General features: G+C 36.8%; 1 protein-coding gene and 1 pseudogene across 6 annotated transcripts; both read left to right on the top strand.

The window, feature by feature from the left end:
* On the top strand, nucleotides 1-12617 carry ZNF684 (zinc finger protein 684). 6 transcript variants are annotated; one of them, XM_023521999.1, is made up of 6 exons: nucleotides 6-163; nucleotides 1426-1464; nucleotides 6491-6617; nucleotides 6944-7033; nucleotides 8072-8119; nucleotides 10916-12617. In XM_023521999.1, the coding sequence occupies exons 2-6, from the start codon at nucleotides 1450-1452 to the stop codon at nucleotides 11818-11820; spliced, it is 1185 nt and encodes a 394-aa protein (XP_023377767.1). In that variant the 5' UTR covers nucleotides 6-163; nucleotides 1426-1449; the 3' UTR covers nucleotides 11821-12617. The 6 variants fall into 6 exon arrangements, with proteins under 6 accessions (XP_023377768.1, XP_023377767.1, XP_023377769.1 ...); XM_023522001.1 differs by having other exon boundaries at nucleotides 6853-7033; XM_023522002.1 differs by lacking the exon at nucleotides 6491-6617.
* On the top strand, nucleotides 9241-9359 carry LOC111730665 (annotated as a pseudogene).
* Nucleotides 12618-16510: the final 3893 nt, after the last annotated feature.

The raw sequence follows: 16510 nt of genomic DNA, 5'->3' as shown, positions 1-16510 counted from the left end.
GTTACTTCCGCACATGCCCAGTGGCGTGGTAGCCAATGTTCCGTAATCTTCGAACCAGCCCGGCTTGTGAGTGGGTGTTGCTCCTCGAGTCTCTGGGAGATGTCTGTAAACTGAATTAGGGTTTAGGGCCGGAGCTGGGAGCGTGGCGGTGAAAGGCTGATCGGTATGACTCTGCGGGACTTGGGAACCGTAAGGGAAGGGCACGGAGAAAGACAAGAGCAAGTTTATTAGTTTACCCAATTGAAGATAAAAGTTAACCTGCACGTGCGGTGATTTTGTGTTTGGTTGAGTAGGTCTTGTCCAACTTTGAAGTAGTTCAGAGAAAGCAAGCGCAGGGCTCCAACTGTCACTCCGTAGGTTCCTAGATCCCAGAAAGGCTCAGTTTGCATTCCTGCCCTAGTTGGTAAAGGTCACTGTGTAGGAGTCTGTGCATCAAACTACCTTTCCTGGTTACAACAGCACCGTTGGTCCTATAGAGCCTGCAACAGGAAATAGTTAAACCATTTCAAGGAATCCAGGAAGAAAGCATTTTTAGAGAAACTGCTATGCTGTTTTCCTAAGGTATTCTCACAACAATCATATGAAGTAAGTTATCTTCATTTTGCATATGATTAATTGAAGCTGAGAGAAGTTACTTGGCCAGAGACACAGCTTATGAACTGAAAGAGCTGAGATTCAAATTCAGATAAATTTTCTACAAATTTCATTCTTTTTTGCAAAATAGCCCCCTGCAAAAACCGAAGAGTTGGATTTGTTATCCTTTTGAAATATCCGAGCAATGAATACTGAGTAAATTTCTATTTGTCGGCATTTTTAAAAAGATCTCTAGGTGACTCTGCAGATCTTCCAGTTAAGACTCTATAATAAAGCTTAAATCTGTGAGTCCCTCTTGCACATTGTAGCTTTTCTAGGGCTCCAGCAGTGTTGGTAGACTGCACTCATATGAGATGATGATTTAAAAGAGGGAGAGATTGAGATTGACTGATTGATTTGGAGTCTAAACCGAAGGCTCCAGGTTAAAAAAAAAAAAAAAAATAGTTTCCTGGTCTCCAGATCCAGCCTTCTCAAGAAAGTCCAGCCTAATTTGAGATCTCTTACTCCAGCTTCAGAGCAGAGACCAGAGAATCACAGGAAGGCATGACTTCCAGAGATGCTGCGTTTCAGAGACCAGGCTTTTAGTTAGTTTTTTAACTCATTTATTATTAGGATAAATTTCTGTACAACATCTATACATTCATAACAATCACAAGTAGAGATTGGTGCTTATAAAATAGGGGCTTTTCTGACTTGCTAGAAACATCGTTCTCCCACTAAGTGGCATTATCTGAGGCAACAGTCTGGGTTGCTTTTGTTTTGATAGAACAGGGTTCTACATTGCAGTCCTGATATTTCATGTCTTTCTATTTCCCATTTCTGCTTTCATAGATCTCTGTGCAAGAGTTGCAGAAAATGATCAACTTCCAGGTAAGGCATCCATTTATTTAGTCATTTAAATCTCTCAAAATCCATATAAAAAGGAAATGTAGATTTGAATAGATTAGATCCAAAAGGAAATTTAGAAAATCGATTAGTTGATATTCAGGTCACAGGATCTGCATATAGTTGTAATAGATTTGAGCTGCATATGTGTACCTTGTCTTTCTGGCGATCATAGAAAATGGATAGCCAACCAGTTAAAAGTTTTGACATTGTGAGGATAAAGCAAAAATATTCCCCATAGAAGTACAGTTTTTCTTGGCACAGTTCTCTGAAAAAAATATAATGGATTTTTATACATATAATGTTAAAGATAACATTCACAGCAAGAATCCTGCGATGTTATGTTTTATAACATCAGATTTCTTATGACTTTCTAATAGTGTTCCCTAGAGTACCAGTGCCAAGTCTCATTATATGAACTCAATTTGTAAGTCCAGGTACATAGCCCTTTTAATGTTCATCTGGATCCATAAGTAAACTTTGTACCTTTTCCAGGGTCTCCAGCTATTGAAGATTTTCTCTTCCATGTGCATTTTAAAATAAGATTGTGAAGATCCATAAAGGAGTGTTAGGTATTTTATTGTGATTGAATTACACTTTTAGATTAATTTGGAGAGAATAACTTTTCAATAATGAGTCCTCTATTTACTTTTTTCCCATTACAATTTTATAGTTTTATTGTAATTCTCGTACTTTTTTTGGTAACATTTATTCTTACATGTGGTTAAAGTTGCTATTGAGAATGGTATGGATCTTTATTATGTTTTCTTATTGGCTATTGTATATAGGAAATTATGGATTAATCGATTTGACTTTATAGTCATGCACCGCTTTACAATTGAGAAATGCATCATTAGGTGATTTCATCATTGTGTGAACATCATAGAGTATACTTACACAAACCTGGATAGTATAGCCTACTACACACCTAGGCTAGATGGTATAGCTTGTTGCTTCTAGGCAACAAAGTCTGTACAGCATGTTACTGTATAAAACAACACAAGAGTAAACCAAGCACAAGAGAAAATGATTCACAGGAGATACAGGAAATGAGATATATGAAGCTGCTGCCAGCGTGACATGCATACCATTTTACAGTAAATTTTTTTAATAAGCAGAAAGAGTCCACTCTAAAATAGTGATTAATTAAACTCAAGGACCTTGGACTTAAAGAGGATTTTATGAATTTGACCTCAAAGACAGGGGAAGTAAAAGTAAAAATAAATGAATGGGACTACATCAAACTAAAAAGCTTTTGCTCAGCAAAAAAAAATCAACAAGGTAAAGAGACAACCATCTGAATGAGAAAATATATTTGCAAGCAATGCCACTGATAAGGGCCTAATATCCAAAATATATTAAAAACTCATACAACTCAATAATAACAAAAAAGACATGATCCAATCAAAAAATGGGCAGAAGACCTGAACAGACACTATCAGACATACAAATGGCCAACAAATATATGAGAAGATGTTCAGCATCGCTAGCTATTAGGGAAATGCAAATCAAAACCACAATGAGATACCATCTCACACATGTTAGAATAGCTATAATCAACAGGACAAGTAATAACAAATGTTAGAGAGGATGCAGAGGAAAAGGAACCTTCATACACTGCTGGTGGGACTGCAAATTGGTACAGCCACTATGGAAAACAGTATGGAGATTCCTCAAAAAACTAAGAATTGATTTACCATATGATCCAGCAATCCCCCAAAGATTTGAAAACCTATATCCGAAAAGATATTTGCACACCAATGTTCATAGCAGCACTATTCACAGTGGCCAGGAAATGGAAGCAACCAAAGTATCCTACAATAGATGATTGGCTGAAGAAGCTGTGGCACATATATACAATGGAATATTACTCAGCCATAAGAAGAGATGAAATACTGCCATTTGTGACAACATGGATGGACCTCGAGATAATCATGCTAAATGAAATAAGCCAGACTGAAAAAGTTGAAAATCACATGATATCACTTACATGTGGGATGTAAACCTAAAAGCAACAAATGAACAGGACAAACAGAGACTCAGGGACATGGGCAATGGACTAGTGATTACCAAGGGATAGGGGGTGGGGGAGGAGAGAAGAGGTAGACGAGGTAAAGGGGGTCAAATATAGGGGGATAGGGGGAGGGTGAAGTGGTTAAGGGGATCAAATATATGGTAGCTGAAGGAAACTGGACTATGTGTGGTAATCACACAGTAGAATATATAGATATCAAATTGTACACCTCAAATTATATAATTGTATTAACCAAGGTTACCCCAATAAACTTAAAAAAATAAAATAATGATTAAAAAGTAGTTTATTACTTTTAAAGGTAGTTCATTATTATTAAATAGCATATACTGTACATAACTGTATGTGCTAAACTTTTATATGACTGATAGCACAATAGATTTGTTTACACCAGCATTACCACAAACACATGAATAATGTGTTGCACTGTGACATTATGACAGCTACGACGTCACTATGTGATGGGAATTTTTCAGCTCCATTATAATCTTATGGGATCATCATTCTCTATGTGGTCAATCATTGACTGAAACATTATTATGCAGCACATGACTGTATGTCAACTTACAGAACTCTTATTAAGTCTGAGAGATTTTTGGTTGATCCTTAGATTTTCTAGTTGGACAGTCATATACTCTTCAAATGGAGTTTGTCCCTTACTGTGCAATGTGTATGTCTCTGTGCAATATTACTATGCAATATGTCTCCATTTTTTTCTTGTCTTACTGCAATGACCCGGACTTCTAGTAACTATAATTTTGAATGTAATTGCTAGCAAAAATCTTTTTGTTCCATTTTTAATGGGAATGCTTCCAGTGTTTCACTGTTTCCTCTTGTATTCTGGTAGATAGTTGTTTTTTGTTTTTGTTTTTAATCAGTTTAAGGATTTTTAACTTGTGAAGATTGTTTTCATAAACTGGGAACTTTTTTCTCATATCCTTTTTTTAATACCTGTCAATAAAATCATATATTTTCATTTATCTAATACAGTTTATAGAAAATTTCTAATACGTTTCCCAATATTGAACTATCTGTGATTTCCTGGGATAAAACCTACCTAGTTTTTTTTCACTTTTTAAAGGGCCAAATAGTAAATATTTTAGGCTTGAAGGCCATACAGCCTCTGTGGCAACTATACAACTCTGCCCTTGTAGCTGAAGTAAATTAATGGGTTTAACTACATTCTAGTAATATTTTATTTACAAAAACAGGAAGCCAGTCCTTGAGTTGTGATTTGCCGACCTCTGCTCTATGTAGTCTTGTCTTTTTGTGATAGACATGTAGCCACATCCCTTTTTAAAATTTCAGTTTAAGTTAATTAAACATGATTTTGGCTTTGTGGTTGGGAGGATATATTTTATTGTATTAAAAGATCCACATCTTCCTATTTTATTGTGATTATGTGAGTCTGGTATGTTAACCTTACAGCCCTTGTAATATCTTATTACACTTATATGTTTACTTTGTAGTGTCTAATAAACTAAGATCTCTGAGGGCAGTGTTCATTTTATTTTTTGCATCATTAGTACAGTATTTGGTCAGTCCTCATTAAATATTTTATGAGTGAACAAATGAAGAACGTAAAAATATTTTAAAATAATTTTACTGAGATATAATTTTCATATTACAAATTAACCTATTTAAAGTACATACAATTCAGTAGTTTTGCTATATTCATGGAATTGTGAAACCATCACTACTGTCTTAATTTAAGAACATTTTCATTACCCTTAAAAGAAACCCCACACCTGTTAGCAGTCACAGAAATGGGGATTTCTGTGGAACCATACAATATCTGATCTTTTGTAACTGGCTTCTTTCCTCCAGCTCAATGTTTTAACTATGTTGTAGATTCCTTTTTATTGCTGAGCAATATTGCATCATATGGATATACAGTAGCATGTTTATCCATTCATCAGTTGATGGATGACCATATTGATTTCACTTTTTGGCCATTATTAATGATTCTGCTGTGAACAAGTGTATACAGGTTTTTGTGTGGGCATTCTTTCAGTTCTCTTGCGTATATATCTATGAGAAATTGTTGGATCATATGGTAACTCTATGTTTAACATTTTGAGGAACTGCCAAACTGTTTTCCATAGTTGCTGAACAATTTTACAATCCCTCCAGCAATGTACAAGAGTTCCAGATTCTCCATGTCCTTGCTAACACTTGTCATTGTCTGTCTTTACTTTTAACCATCCTAGGGGGTGCGAAGTGATATCTCATTGTGATTTTGATTTGTATTTTGCTAATGACTAGTGATGTTGAGCATCTTCATAAGCTTATGGACTATATATGTCTTTGGAAAAATGTTCAAATCCTTTGCCTATTTTTTAATTAGGTTGTCTCTTTATTGTTGAGTTATAAGAATTATTTTTATATTCTTGTTACAACTCTCTTGTCAGATTTATGATTTGCAAGTATTTCTTTCCATTCTCTGTGTTGTCGTTTTGTTTTCTTGGTGGTCCTTTGAAGCACTAGATTTTTAATTTTGATGAATTCCATTTTTTCTATTTTTTCTCTTGTCACTTAAACTTTTTCTGTCACATCTAAGAAACCACTGCCTAATCCAAGGTCACAAGATTTACTCCTATGTTTTCTTCTAATAATTTTATAACTTTAGCTCTTACATTTAGATCTCTGACCCATTTTTAGGCTCAGTTTTGTATATGATGTGAGGTGTGTGTGGGAGGCAAGTTCAACTTCATTCTTTTGCATGTGGCTATCCAGTTGTCCCAACACCATTCGTTAAAAAGACTATACTTCCCCCCATTGAATTGCTGGTACTAGTTAAATATTTTTAATATGATTTTTGTTTCTATCACAAAATATATCTCTGAATCAAATATACAGTAATTATACATAACATTATGAAAACTCAGCAATGAGCATAATATGACCATAAGAGGCTGATTTTCTTGCAAGTCCCTAAGTAATGCACACTTGAGTTTGAAGATCAATGTGCTGTTGCAGGGATCAGTGACATTCCAGGATGTGGCTCTGGACTTCACCCCAGAGGAGTGGCAGCTGCTTGACTGTGATCAGAGAACCTTGTATTGGGATGTGATGTTGGAGAACTTTAGAAACCTCATCTCAGTGGGTAAGGACAGTGGGTGGTAACTTTTCAGTGTAACTCAGAATGTGTTAATAGTGGCCTTCCTTGAAGACCCGTGAAAGCTGTGAACATTCTGAAGCTTTAGTAAGTTTGTCCCTGAATTTTAGTGATCAAAGATTCTTAATCCCTTTTGGGGGTCAGATAGTCTGTTTATGCATTTGCCTCCTAAATGGAGTAGAAGGGTCTTTCTGTTCTGAAGACTGCTTGTCGTCCTTTACAGGCCCTGAGACTCAAGGAGGCAGACGTGAATTGCGAGGTAGTTGTTTGTCCCTAGCACCTGTTTCCAGTTCTGTGTTGTTTCCCATGAACAGGAGGTCCGGTTACCAAAACAAAAGTGATCTTCAAGCAAGGGCAAGAACCACAGATGGTGGAGAGAGAGAACCCATATTGGAGCCGTCCAGGTGAGTGAGAGAAACCGGGTAGATGGGAGCCTTGGGAATTGAGATCCCAGTCTGTCAGTGAGGGACAGGCACCTTTGAGATACTTTGCAGGAAGCATCTCTAAAAAGCCACACACCTTTGGAAGTGACTAGGTATACTTGACATAACATCATCAGATCCTCAAATGACACCTTCGCTTTCACTGTCCCCACATAGCTGCTGTTCCTCTTTGCTCAACTCTGGTGCGAAGGAATGTCTCTTCTCTGCTGTGGCTTCTCACACTGCCGGCTCCTTCTAGATCCTTGCTTTGTGCCCTTAATTTCTAATATCTTCATTTGCTTTCCTTCATCAACATGATTGTAGATCTTTTCTTTATAATGTATTCAGGTTCTATGGATTCGAAGTCTTCCTCCACCAATCACTGTCTAACCTAATTACTTTGTAGCACAACTTTATAAAATAGGGATAATATTAATTCTTACCTCAGATTTCTTTGTACAGATTGTTTGAGGCGATGCATGCAAAACCCTTTAAATCGTTGGCAGATAGTAAGTGTGTAGTGTGTTGTTGTTTTTATTTAAAAACTTTGTTACATTATGCTTTCTAATGATTTTCCTTTTTAAAAAACTCATTCCTTTTCTTGCATCGTATATCCCACCTGTGTACCTCACCTTGCTTATCTTTAGTCTCAGTGCTAACTTGGAGTATCTACCTTTTAGTGCATCTTTCTGCTTCAATTGGTAATGTCAGTTATCTACTGGAAATTATCTTCTATTTTTATTCGAGTTGGTTCCTTGCTAACATGCCTTTACCTTTTCTTACTGTTTATTTACCTTTTGCTTCTTGCTTTCTCCTTACATCTTCTTAACTTTTTTCCACAGTAACTCCCTCAGAAACTGCATCACTCTAAAGACTAAAATTATTTGTTTTAAGTCATCTTTAGCATCTTTGCCTCACCAACTTTCCATTCCCCTAATTTAACCCTATCTCGCCTTATAGTCTCTGTTTTTTTATAGTAACCAATATTCTTCAACCTTCACCATAATCTTTATATTACAGTAAAGAATAATGACTGGTCTGCTGCTTTGCAGTCTCAAAGTCACTGTGGTAAGCAGTTTGGTTTTTTTCTCTCAAGAGTTTCTCCTTAAGTACTGTTGTGACTTATTGCTTATGATTTCAACTATTAGTTTATCCAAGACTGATTCAAAATAAAATTTTCCCTTTCCACAAAGCCCATAAAAGAAATATGTTTCAAATGATTATGACACCAATTAAGTGTACTTTAAATTCCCTGAGACCCCAACATCTAATGATGTAAACCAAAATGGATTTTAACTCCTGATATGGCATCTGTGCTGTTTATATTCCTATATTGCAAATTCCGTTCTATTTTCTGATTTATCTTAGATGTTCCTACAAGATTTATGGAAATTATTTCATTTTTCCGGTCACTCTCCTGACAAATAAGCATAAGTTATTCTTGTATAACCTGTATTGTGATATTTAAATGGCTTTTAAAGTCCTCTGTAATGTGATCCCAGAATTAGCCAGAATTATCCATCTTTTCCCTATTCCATGGCAGTTGAGTTCTTTAGCATCCTCTATACAGTTTTCTTCTCTGCATCAGTCCTTCGATTCTGCTGGGTTCCACCTAACTAAAACCAGCATGCTGCTAAATCTAAATTCTTATTTCTCTTCTCTTATGATAATTCCAGTCTGCATTACCCTCTACTTCCATTGGACCCCCATCCCAACACTAGTATGGCTCTATCATAAAAACTTGACAAATACCGTCTCGATTTTTTTAAAAACCCTGTGGTTTTCTCATGAAATGCCCCAAAGAGAAAGACTTATATCATTTTTTTCCTTTACACCATTGCTGAGCACATAATGGGCATTTAGTGAACATTTCATTCATTATTGTAAATTCAGGCATTATGGGGATGTTTCTTATTCTTTCATTCAACAAGGCTTTTTGTTGTTTCCTGAAAAGTAGTCAGTGAAAGCAAAAAAAAAACCCATTACCTTTTTCCAGGTTTGTAAATTGTAAAGCAACATAGCCATATAAAATATTCTAAAAGTTGGCGAGTGTGGAATGTTTGTTCAGTGCACAATAACACTACAGTTTTGTCTAGTTAATTGTCAAAATGCATGGTTTAGGCAGTAGCAGTGACTACCTTAAAAGTTCAAAGAAAATGGAGCTTAAAATTTAAAGTATGCAAGGATCAGTCTACGGTCATGCCACCCTGAACAAGCCCAGTCCTATCTGATCTCGGAAGCTAAGCAGGGTCAGGCCTGGTTAGTACTTGGATAGGAGACCACCAAGGAAGACCAGATGCTGTAGGTGTAAAAAAATAAAAATTAGGGATTGTAAACTGACAAGGTCCTTGCAATCTGTGAGGTCAACCAAGGGTTGCCTTGCCTAAAATAAATAAAATAAAGTATGCAAAGATCGGAGGAGTCATTTTTTGAGATCATGGAACAATGGCTCCTTCCTAAAGATATCTAAGTACTAGATAGGATGAGAGGGGTTGAGGGATGGCAGGTTACAGTGGAGAAGGAACATGAGCAAAAGATTATTATTTATTTAGAGTCTAAAATCCTTGGAAGAGAAGGTAGTTGTTGACAACTAAACGAATGCATCCTTAGTTACTACGAGTAGATTCATTATACTGCATAGTTTGTTCACCAGGCTGATTACCCTGTATTTTTCAGTTGGTTATTGTTGGTTGAGGTAGTACAGGGTGCTGCTTCCCATTGGTTGTAGAAGAGAGGAAAGAAGACAGAAATCCAATCCCCATACTTAGACTCTATAAAGAAATATGTACTAACATCTATAGCCTATTACTCAGTCCAGCTCCACAGAGAAAGATAAAGGAATGGAGCAGGAGGCTAAGGGTGTTTTGCTAACACTTCATATGAAAGGAAACTCAGAAGCAGGGAATTATAATCCTCTATTCCTATTTTCTTCTTCTACTTCTTCTTTTTTTTAATGGAGCAATGGGTTTGGGATTTATATGATTTTTGAGGATAGGCATGAAAAAGTGTGACTTTAGGAGCAAGGCAGCTTTCTGGGGTTAGTTTGTTAGGCAGATTGAAAGAGGATGTAAAAACAGTATTTGTCAAATAAAAACATGACAAATAGTTGTCATATATAGAAACCCAGCCAGAATAAAAATGATAGCAAGCAGAAAGAATCTGTGTCTGGGCCAAGGATGACTTGCCCTTGAATGGCTTGCTGGACATTTGTGTTCCTGGGTTATAAGAAAGTACATGTAAGAATGATGCCCAGCTATAGCAGAGCTGCAGCCCTGTCTACAGGTATGTCTGTGTCAACTGTGGTTTGGTTGGGGTTAGAGGACTGGAGATAAAAGAATGTTCCTGAAGGGAACTGACATTGTGTCAGGTGGTTAAGAGGAAAGAGAGACATGAATAAGAGTAATAGGGAGCTATCCTAACAGAGTAACCTCAAACTTAGGTAATGAGGACTCTGATCTGCCTCCTTTAAATCGATTTTTTCCTCTGATATTTTCCCTTAACTTGCTTGTCTCTTGTTCCTCTGGTTACCCTGTCAATTCATCATATCTCCACAGTGGGCTCCATCCATTCTGTGAACTAACCATGCACCCTTGTTGAGCATCCTTTGACTTCCCTTGTATCCTACTCACTATACCTTGTGCCTATTTTACTGTCTTTCCACAAGTCACCAATTAAGCTATCTCTTCTTCTTGACATTCATCTGCTCCCATTTCCTCTTTAGAGTTTTATTCTTAAAGCTCAGGAGCAAGGCAAATATAGGATTTGTTTCAAAACGAGAGACTAGATTTGAAGTCATATAAGTTTCTTTCTGTAATTGTTGATGGAAAAAATTAACTAGGAATGTTTTATTATACTCCTTTTTAGAAGCCGAGTGCCCACATGTCGATGCATCAGAGAAGCACCAGGAAAGCAAGGACAGTTTTTTGAATTCAGTTTTGTTTACATTCAATAAAATTCTGACTATGGAGAGACTCCATGGTTATAGTATGAGCACAAGTCTTAATCCTACAAGAAAAAGATCATATAAATGCAAATCACATGGAAAGAGTTTTCAACCCACTTTAGACTTACTTAATTATAACAGATTGTATACTGGAGAAAACCTTTATGAATGCAAGGAATGTGGGAAAGCCTCCAAAAAGAAGTTTCATTTCATTAGACATGAAAAAAATCATACAAGAAAAAAACACTTTGAATGCAATGAGTGTGGTAAAGCCTATAGCAGGAAGGCACACCTTGCAAATCATCAGAAGGTTCATAGTGGAGAGAGACCCTTTGTGTGCAATGATTGTGGAAAAGCTTTTATGCATAAAGCACAGCTCGTGGTCCACCAGAGACTTCACACTGGAGAGAAACCTTACGAATGCAGTCAGTGTGGGAAATCGTTCACTTGGAATTCCTCCTTTACTCAACATGTGAAATCTCATACACTGGAGAACTCATTTGAATGTAAAGAATGTGGAAAAACCTTCAAGTACAGTTCATCCCTTTACAAACATTCCAGGTTTCATACTGGAGAGAAACCATATCAATGTATCGTATGTGGCAAAGCCTTTGGCAACACATCTGTGCTTGTTACACATCAAAGAATTCACACAGGAGAGAAACCTTATGGATGTATTGAATGTGGCAAAGCCTTCATCAAGAAGTCTCATCTCCTTAGACATCAGATCACTCATACAGGAGAAAAGCCTTATGAATGTAACAAATGTGGGAAAGCATTTTCACAGAAGTCAAATCTTATTGTACATCAGAAAATTCACACATAATATTCACTTATGAATATGAGAAAGCCTTAGATATCGAATAAATCTTATTAAATAGAGAATTCATGGTGAGGTGAAATCCATGAATTTGAGTGAATTTGGAAATGTAGATTCCCATAAAAAGATAGTCAATGCCAATCATGTTCTGGAAGTGATAATAAAGATTCTATAGAAAAGATCACAGAAAACATTGAATTATAAGTAATAGAGCATAGAACTTAGAAAGAAAGCATAAATTAAGGAATCAGTGAAAACTGAATTTACCATATCTTTATTTTTATAACATTATATAATTATGTAAGTGAATTTAAAATGTTTATACGTTATACTAAATTATATAAAGTTTCTGCAGTAAATAAATATCACCACTTTTCTTCTAACAACATGCAAGTGAAAAAAATGTGTTTTGATATCTAGTATGAATTTCAGTAATATTTTCTCCCATTCGCTGGCACTTTTAATGGGCATGGCAGTGTTACTGAATTACTGTCTCCTCTTTAATTATAAAACTTGTTATAAAGATACTTTCCTATGTATGTAAACACCAAAACAAAAAATTTAACAAGATACCAGTTGAGAGGGAAAAAGCAATTGTATTCTGTAGTGCAATAAGCATTCAGTTCAGGGAAAGAAGTATTTAAATAAGTATGTAATTAAAACATTTACACTCAAACATTCCTGTTCTTTTTCATTGGTGTGTCTACATAAGATGTAAGCGCAGTTCAAATAGTATTTAACTGAGGTGTCTGTATTTGATTTTAATAAAGTAGGGTGTCATGATATCTTGCAACCTTCGAGGAGCTAGTTTTTGGGTCTGATTTTTGTGTTTTTTGTAAGAAGTTAATACAAGTTTAGCTCCTAGGGGTGCCTGGAATTTTCTATATGTGACAGCACAGACAGCATTAACTAAGGTGAAAAGAGCAAATTTTTCTGCTTAGCAGCTTTGCTCTGAAATGTGACAGTTTGTAAATTCCACATAGTTCCTTAAAGGATGACCCATCCATTATTTAAAGTTTTTATTGCCGTCCACAGTATTTCTTGATAATGTCAAAAAACCTTTATGACTTTTCTAGGGTGATGCTAAAACAGCTTGAACCTAAATTCAGAAATCAAGCCTCTTACCTTTAAGTTTAAACTCTGTTACAGCTACGTTGCTTTGGTTTTCTTTCATTAGCCATTTTTTGAAAAGTAATGTTGAGTAGTGATTATAAATGAATGGTAGTGCTTTTTTGAACAAGCATGCTAGAACTTAAGGATCTAAATTAAATCTTGTCTACTGACAAATATTCTTTGACCAAACTTTAGTCCTAGGCCCATCTGTGCACTTCCTTGTAAAATTTAGTTTTCCGTAGGAACCCTGCTAAAGCATTTTGTGCAGAACTCCCACCCTTGATATCTGATGAATTACTCATCCTCACCACCCTTCAGGTGATGTCTTATCACCCTGGCCTATCTTCAGCAAGAATCCTGTTAGGTAGATTTAATCAGAACCCCACCTCCCCTCTTACTCCTGGTGTTTCCTCTTATTAATTTTCCATCCACTGACCCTCACCCTACTCCTTGGCTATAAATTCCCACTTGTCCATGCTGTATTTGGATTTGAGCTCAATATTTTCTCCTCTACTAAAATCTCATTGCTGTGGTCCCTGTATCACTTACGATAGTCCTGAATAAGGTCTGCCTTGCCATCTTTAAAAAGTGTCATTGAATATCTTTTTTCTTTAACAGTTTCCAAGTTATATTAGGGGGCTTCATGCTACTTTCACTTTTGCAGTCATTCCAGAGTTTCTGGAAACTTTTGGAATTGTCTGTTTACCAGCCACACAGGGAATTCTTTAGGTATTTATAGTCACAGGACTTTCCTTTTCTTCAGCTCAGCAGATTTCTCATTTCCTACATGAAATCCTCATTTTGCCTACTTAATGCTCACCATTTGCATCCTATCTCCCCTTCCCATGCCTCTCATGTGAGAAACTCCAAAATACTTAAAACTAAAGGACACATATTAGGAGGGAGTAGAAGTTTCCACTGTTGCCAGGATGATGTGAAGTCCCCTTGAGAGAACAGCTCTGCAGGTCAAGGTAGCGAGAAGTGTGCAGTGGTCTGCTATAGGAATAAGGGACTAAAACAAGAATTTTAATTGTAATATATCAGGAAGCATATAATATGTCCCATAAGTAATTTGTTAGCTCCCTTCCATAAGTGTAAGAAGGAATACAGAATGAATTAAAATATCTTTCCAGTACTGGACAAATATAAACTCACTTAGAGAGCTTTTGTCACTGACCTCCATTGCCTAGGCTGTATAAGATTTTGGCAAGAAGAAAACCAAAACTGCTCAGCTCCATCCTAACATAGAAACTAAATCAACATGTTTTAGTTGAATGAATGTTAGATATATGCTTATAATAGGCCTCACAGTATACACATTTTTTTTTAAAAAAAGGGCAGGGGGTGGGATAGGGAGAGAAAGGTCTGAAGAACCCTATAAAGAGAAATTGTCCCAAACCTGGTATAGGAAAAAAATTTTTTTCATACTATGATTCATGACTTCTTTCTGGAAAAATTATTCCTGATAAGCAATTTTAAAACGACTTTAATGGGATTAAGTCTTGTTCTAGAAAGTAGTTGTCCACCTTCTCTTTTCCTATATAAAGTCTTTTCCCTGAGTGAAACTTGAAGTTGAGCTCTTGCTGTTCCCTTGCAACAAGATTGTAATAAAACTTTGAAACATACCCATAACTGGGCTGTTTGAAACAAAAAACCTTTTTGACACGGATCTAATACATAATTTGCATAATCTATGTTTAAAAATGATTTAGTTACAATATGCTTATGTTATTTCCATATTACTAAAATAAGTTTAATTCTTTTTAAAAATAAAATGAAGAAAGCATACTTGGTCATGGTATATTTTCCTTTTAATAAGTTATTGTTTTCTATTTGCCATATCTGTATGGCATATGTTTTCTATATATCATGTCTATATTAATATGTAAAACTTACGTACACATTTCTTTTCAATATGACCAGAGCTCTCCATGAATGAAGTTCAAGCTCTAGAAATCTCTGCTGGGTGAAGAGAAAAAACCTCTGATACCTTCCAGACCTAAGTTCCACGAGCCTTAATGGAAAATGTAGTCTCCGATGGTTTCTTCGAAGGACCCTGGGAAATCTGAGCGAATCACTGCTTCCTACATGCGCAGTGGGGGTGATCAGGCCGTGTTATGCGTAGCTTGGCTGTGTTTTGGTACTAAAGGCCGGTGACCCCGAAGTGCCTGAGGGACAGATGAAGAGCAAAGACCAGCTTGATGGTTCATATTAAGGAAGTAAAATTGTAGGTAATCCCTATCTGCAGGGACATTTGGCTCAAAGAGCTGGATAAAGAAGGGCAGGGCTGCCACTGCCCTGATGTGGAGCCCGGGTCCGCTGGGGGTGTGGCGGGCCAGTCTGTGTTGCTGTGTTGTAAGTAGCGTGTGCTGCTTAGGGAACCCATGCCGGTGTACCTCACTGTACCTCATTCTAGGAGCCTTTTAGGCCCGCAGACGGCAGTAAACCCCTTCAAGGAGGCGGTGAGAGGAGAATCAACATATCCAGTGCCAGGCACTATTAAACACTTTTGAAAGAGTGTGACATTTATCACAGTTACTCTGTTATATAAGTATCCTCATAGTTTTACAGAGATGTGAAGAAGTTATAGTTTCAAATCACACAGCTAGTAAGTGGAGACAATAGTATTCAAACTCCTTGGAATTTTACCCGAAACTTCATCCTTTTTGCAACATAGTAGTCTGCCTAAAACAAAAAGTTAGTTTGTATTCTCGTTTCTGAGGAGTGAATGCTAAGTGAATTTCAACTTGAGATCATTGTTTCTGAGAGAACTGTTGGTGTCTCTGCAGAAAGGCTGTGTAATTGAAACTGTGAGTCCCTCTTGCATATTCCTGCCTGTCTCAGCTTCCAGCAGCTGTGGTTAAAATCTACAAAAGGCCAACCGAGGGCTTTAGATGATGGTGAGTTCACAGAATACCAGTTGAAATAGTGTCGCTTCTCTATCATCCAGTTCATCTCTTCTAGGAGAAAGGAAAGGGTAAAGAGATTAATCCTGGGAAGATGCTCTCCTGACCTGTGACTTTTTACCCTCCTTCAGTAGAGACAGGAATCAACTTTTGTCTCTCCTGTCTAATGATAGTAGGGCTTGACTCATGGCATTACATGTAGGTGCCATCAAGGGCTGTGCCCATGAGGTGTTCCAAATGTTTGAGGAAAGAGGTGAGAGTTATAGAAGAATGGAGAGTGTGGGTTTATGTGGTCAGGCTCCACAGGAAAAGGAAACTCATGGGAGGAGAATAAAGATGTAGTCAAGAAAGGAGGACCCAGGAGCTGCTACAGGAGGAATTCTACTTCTTTCCTAAACACATACTCGCTCTTTTTCCGTTTCTCCTCGGCTCTCACAAATACACATTCACACCAGTGCATTCCCTTCATTCCCCATTGGTTCTTTTAAGATTGGCTGGCTCCATACTATTTCAGTTATCATATTTGGCCTTTGGGATTATACTGATTCCCTCTCTTCCCCTACCTAAATGCAGAAATAGTTTACAGAGTAATCACAGATTGGTAGTGCTAGAAGGACTTTTAGGGGTCCTTTAGTTCTGCTTCTTACTTTAAGGAGGAATAAAGGGAGAATCTGAGA

The sequence above is a fragment of the Pteropus vampyrus genome, unplaced genomic scaffold (assembly GCF_000151845.1).
Source record: "Pteropus vampyrus isolate Shadow unplaced genomic scaffold, Pvam_2.0 Scaffold326, whole genome shotgun sequence".
Lineage (NCBI taxonomy): Eukaryota > Metazoa > Chordata > Mammalia > Chiroptera > Pteropodidae > Pteropus > Pteropus vampyrus.
Note: the sequence above shows the minus strand (reverse complement) of the source record. Positions and strands in the feature narration are given on the sequence as shown.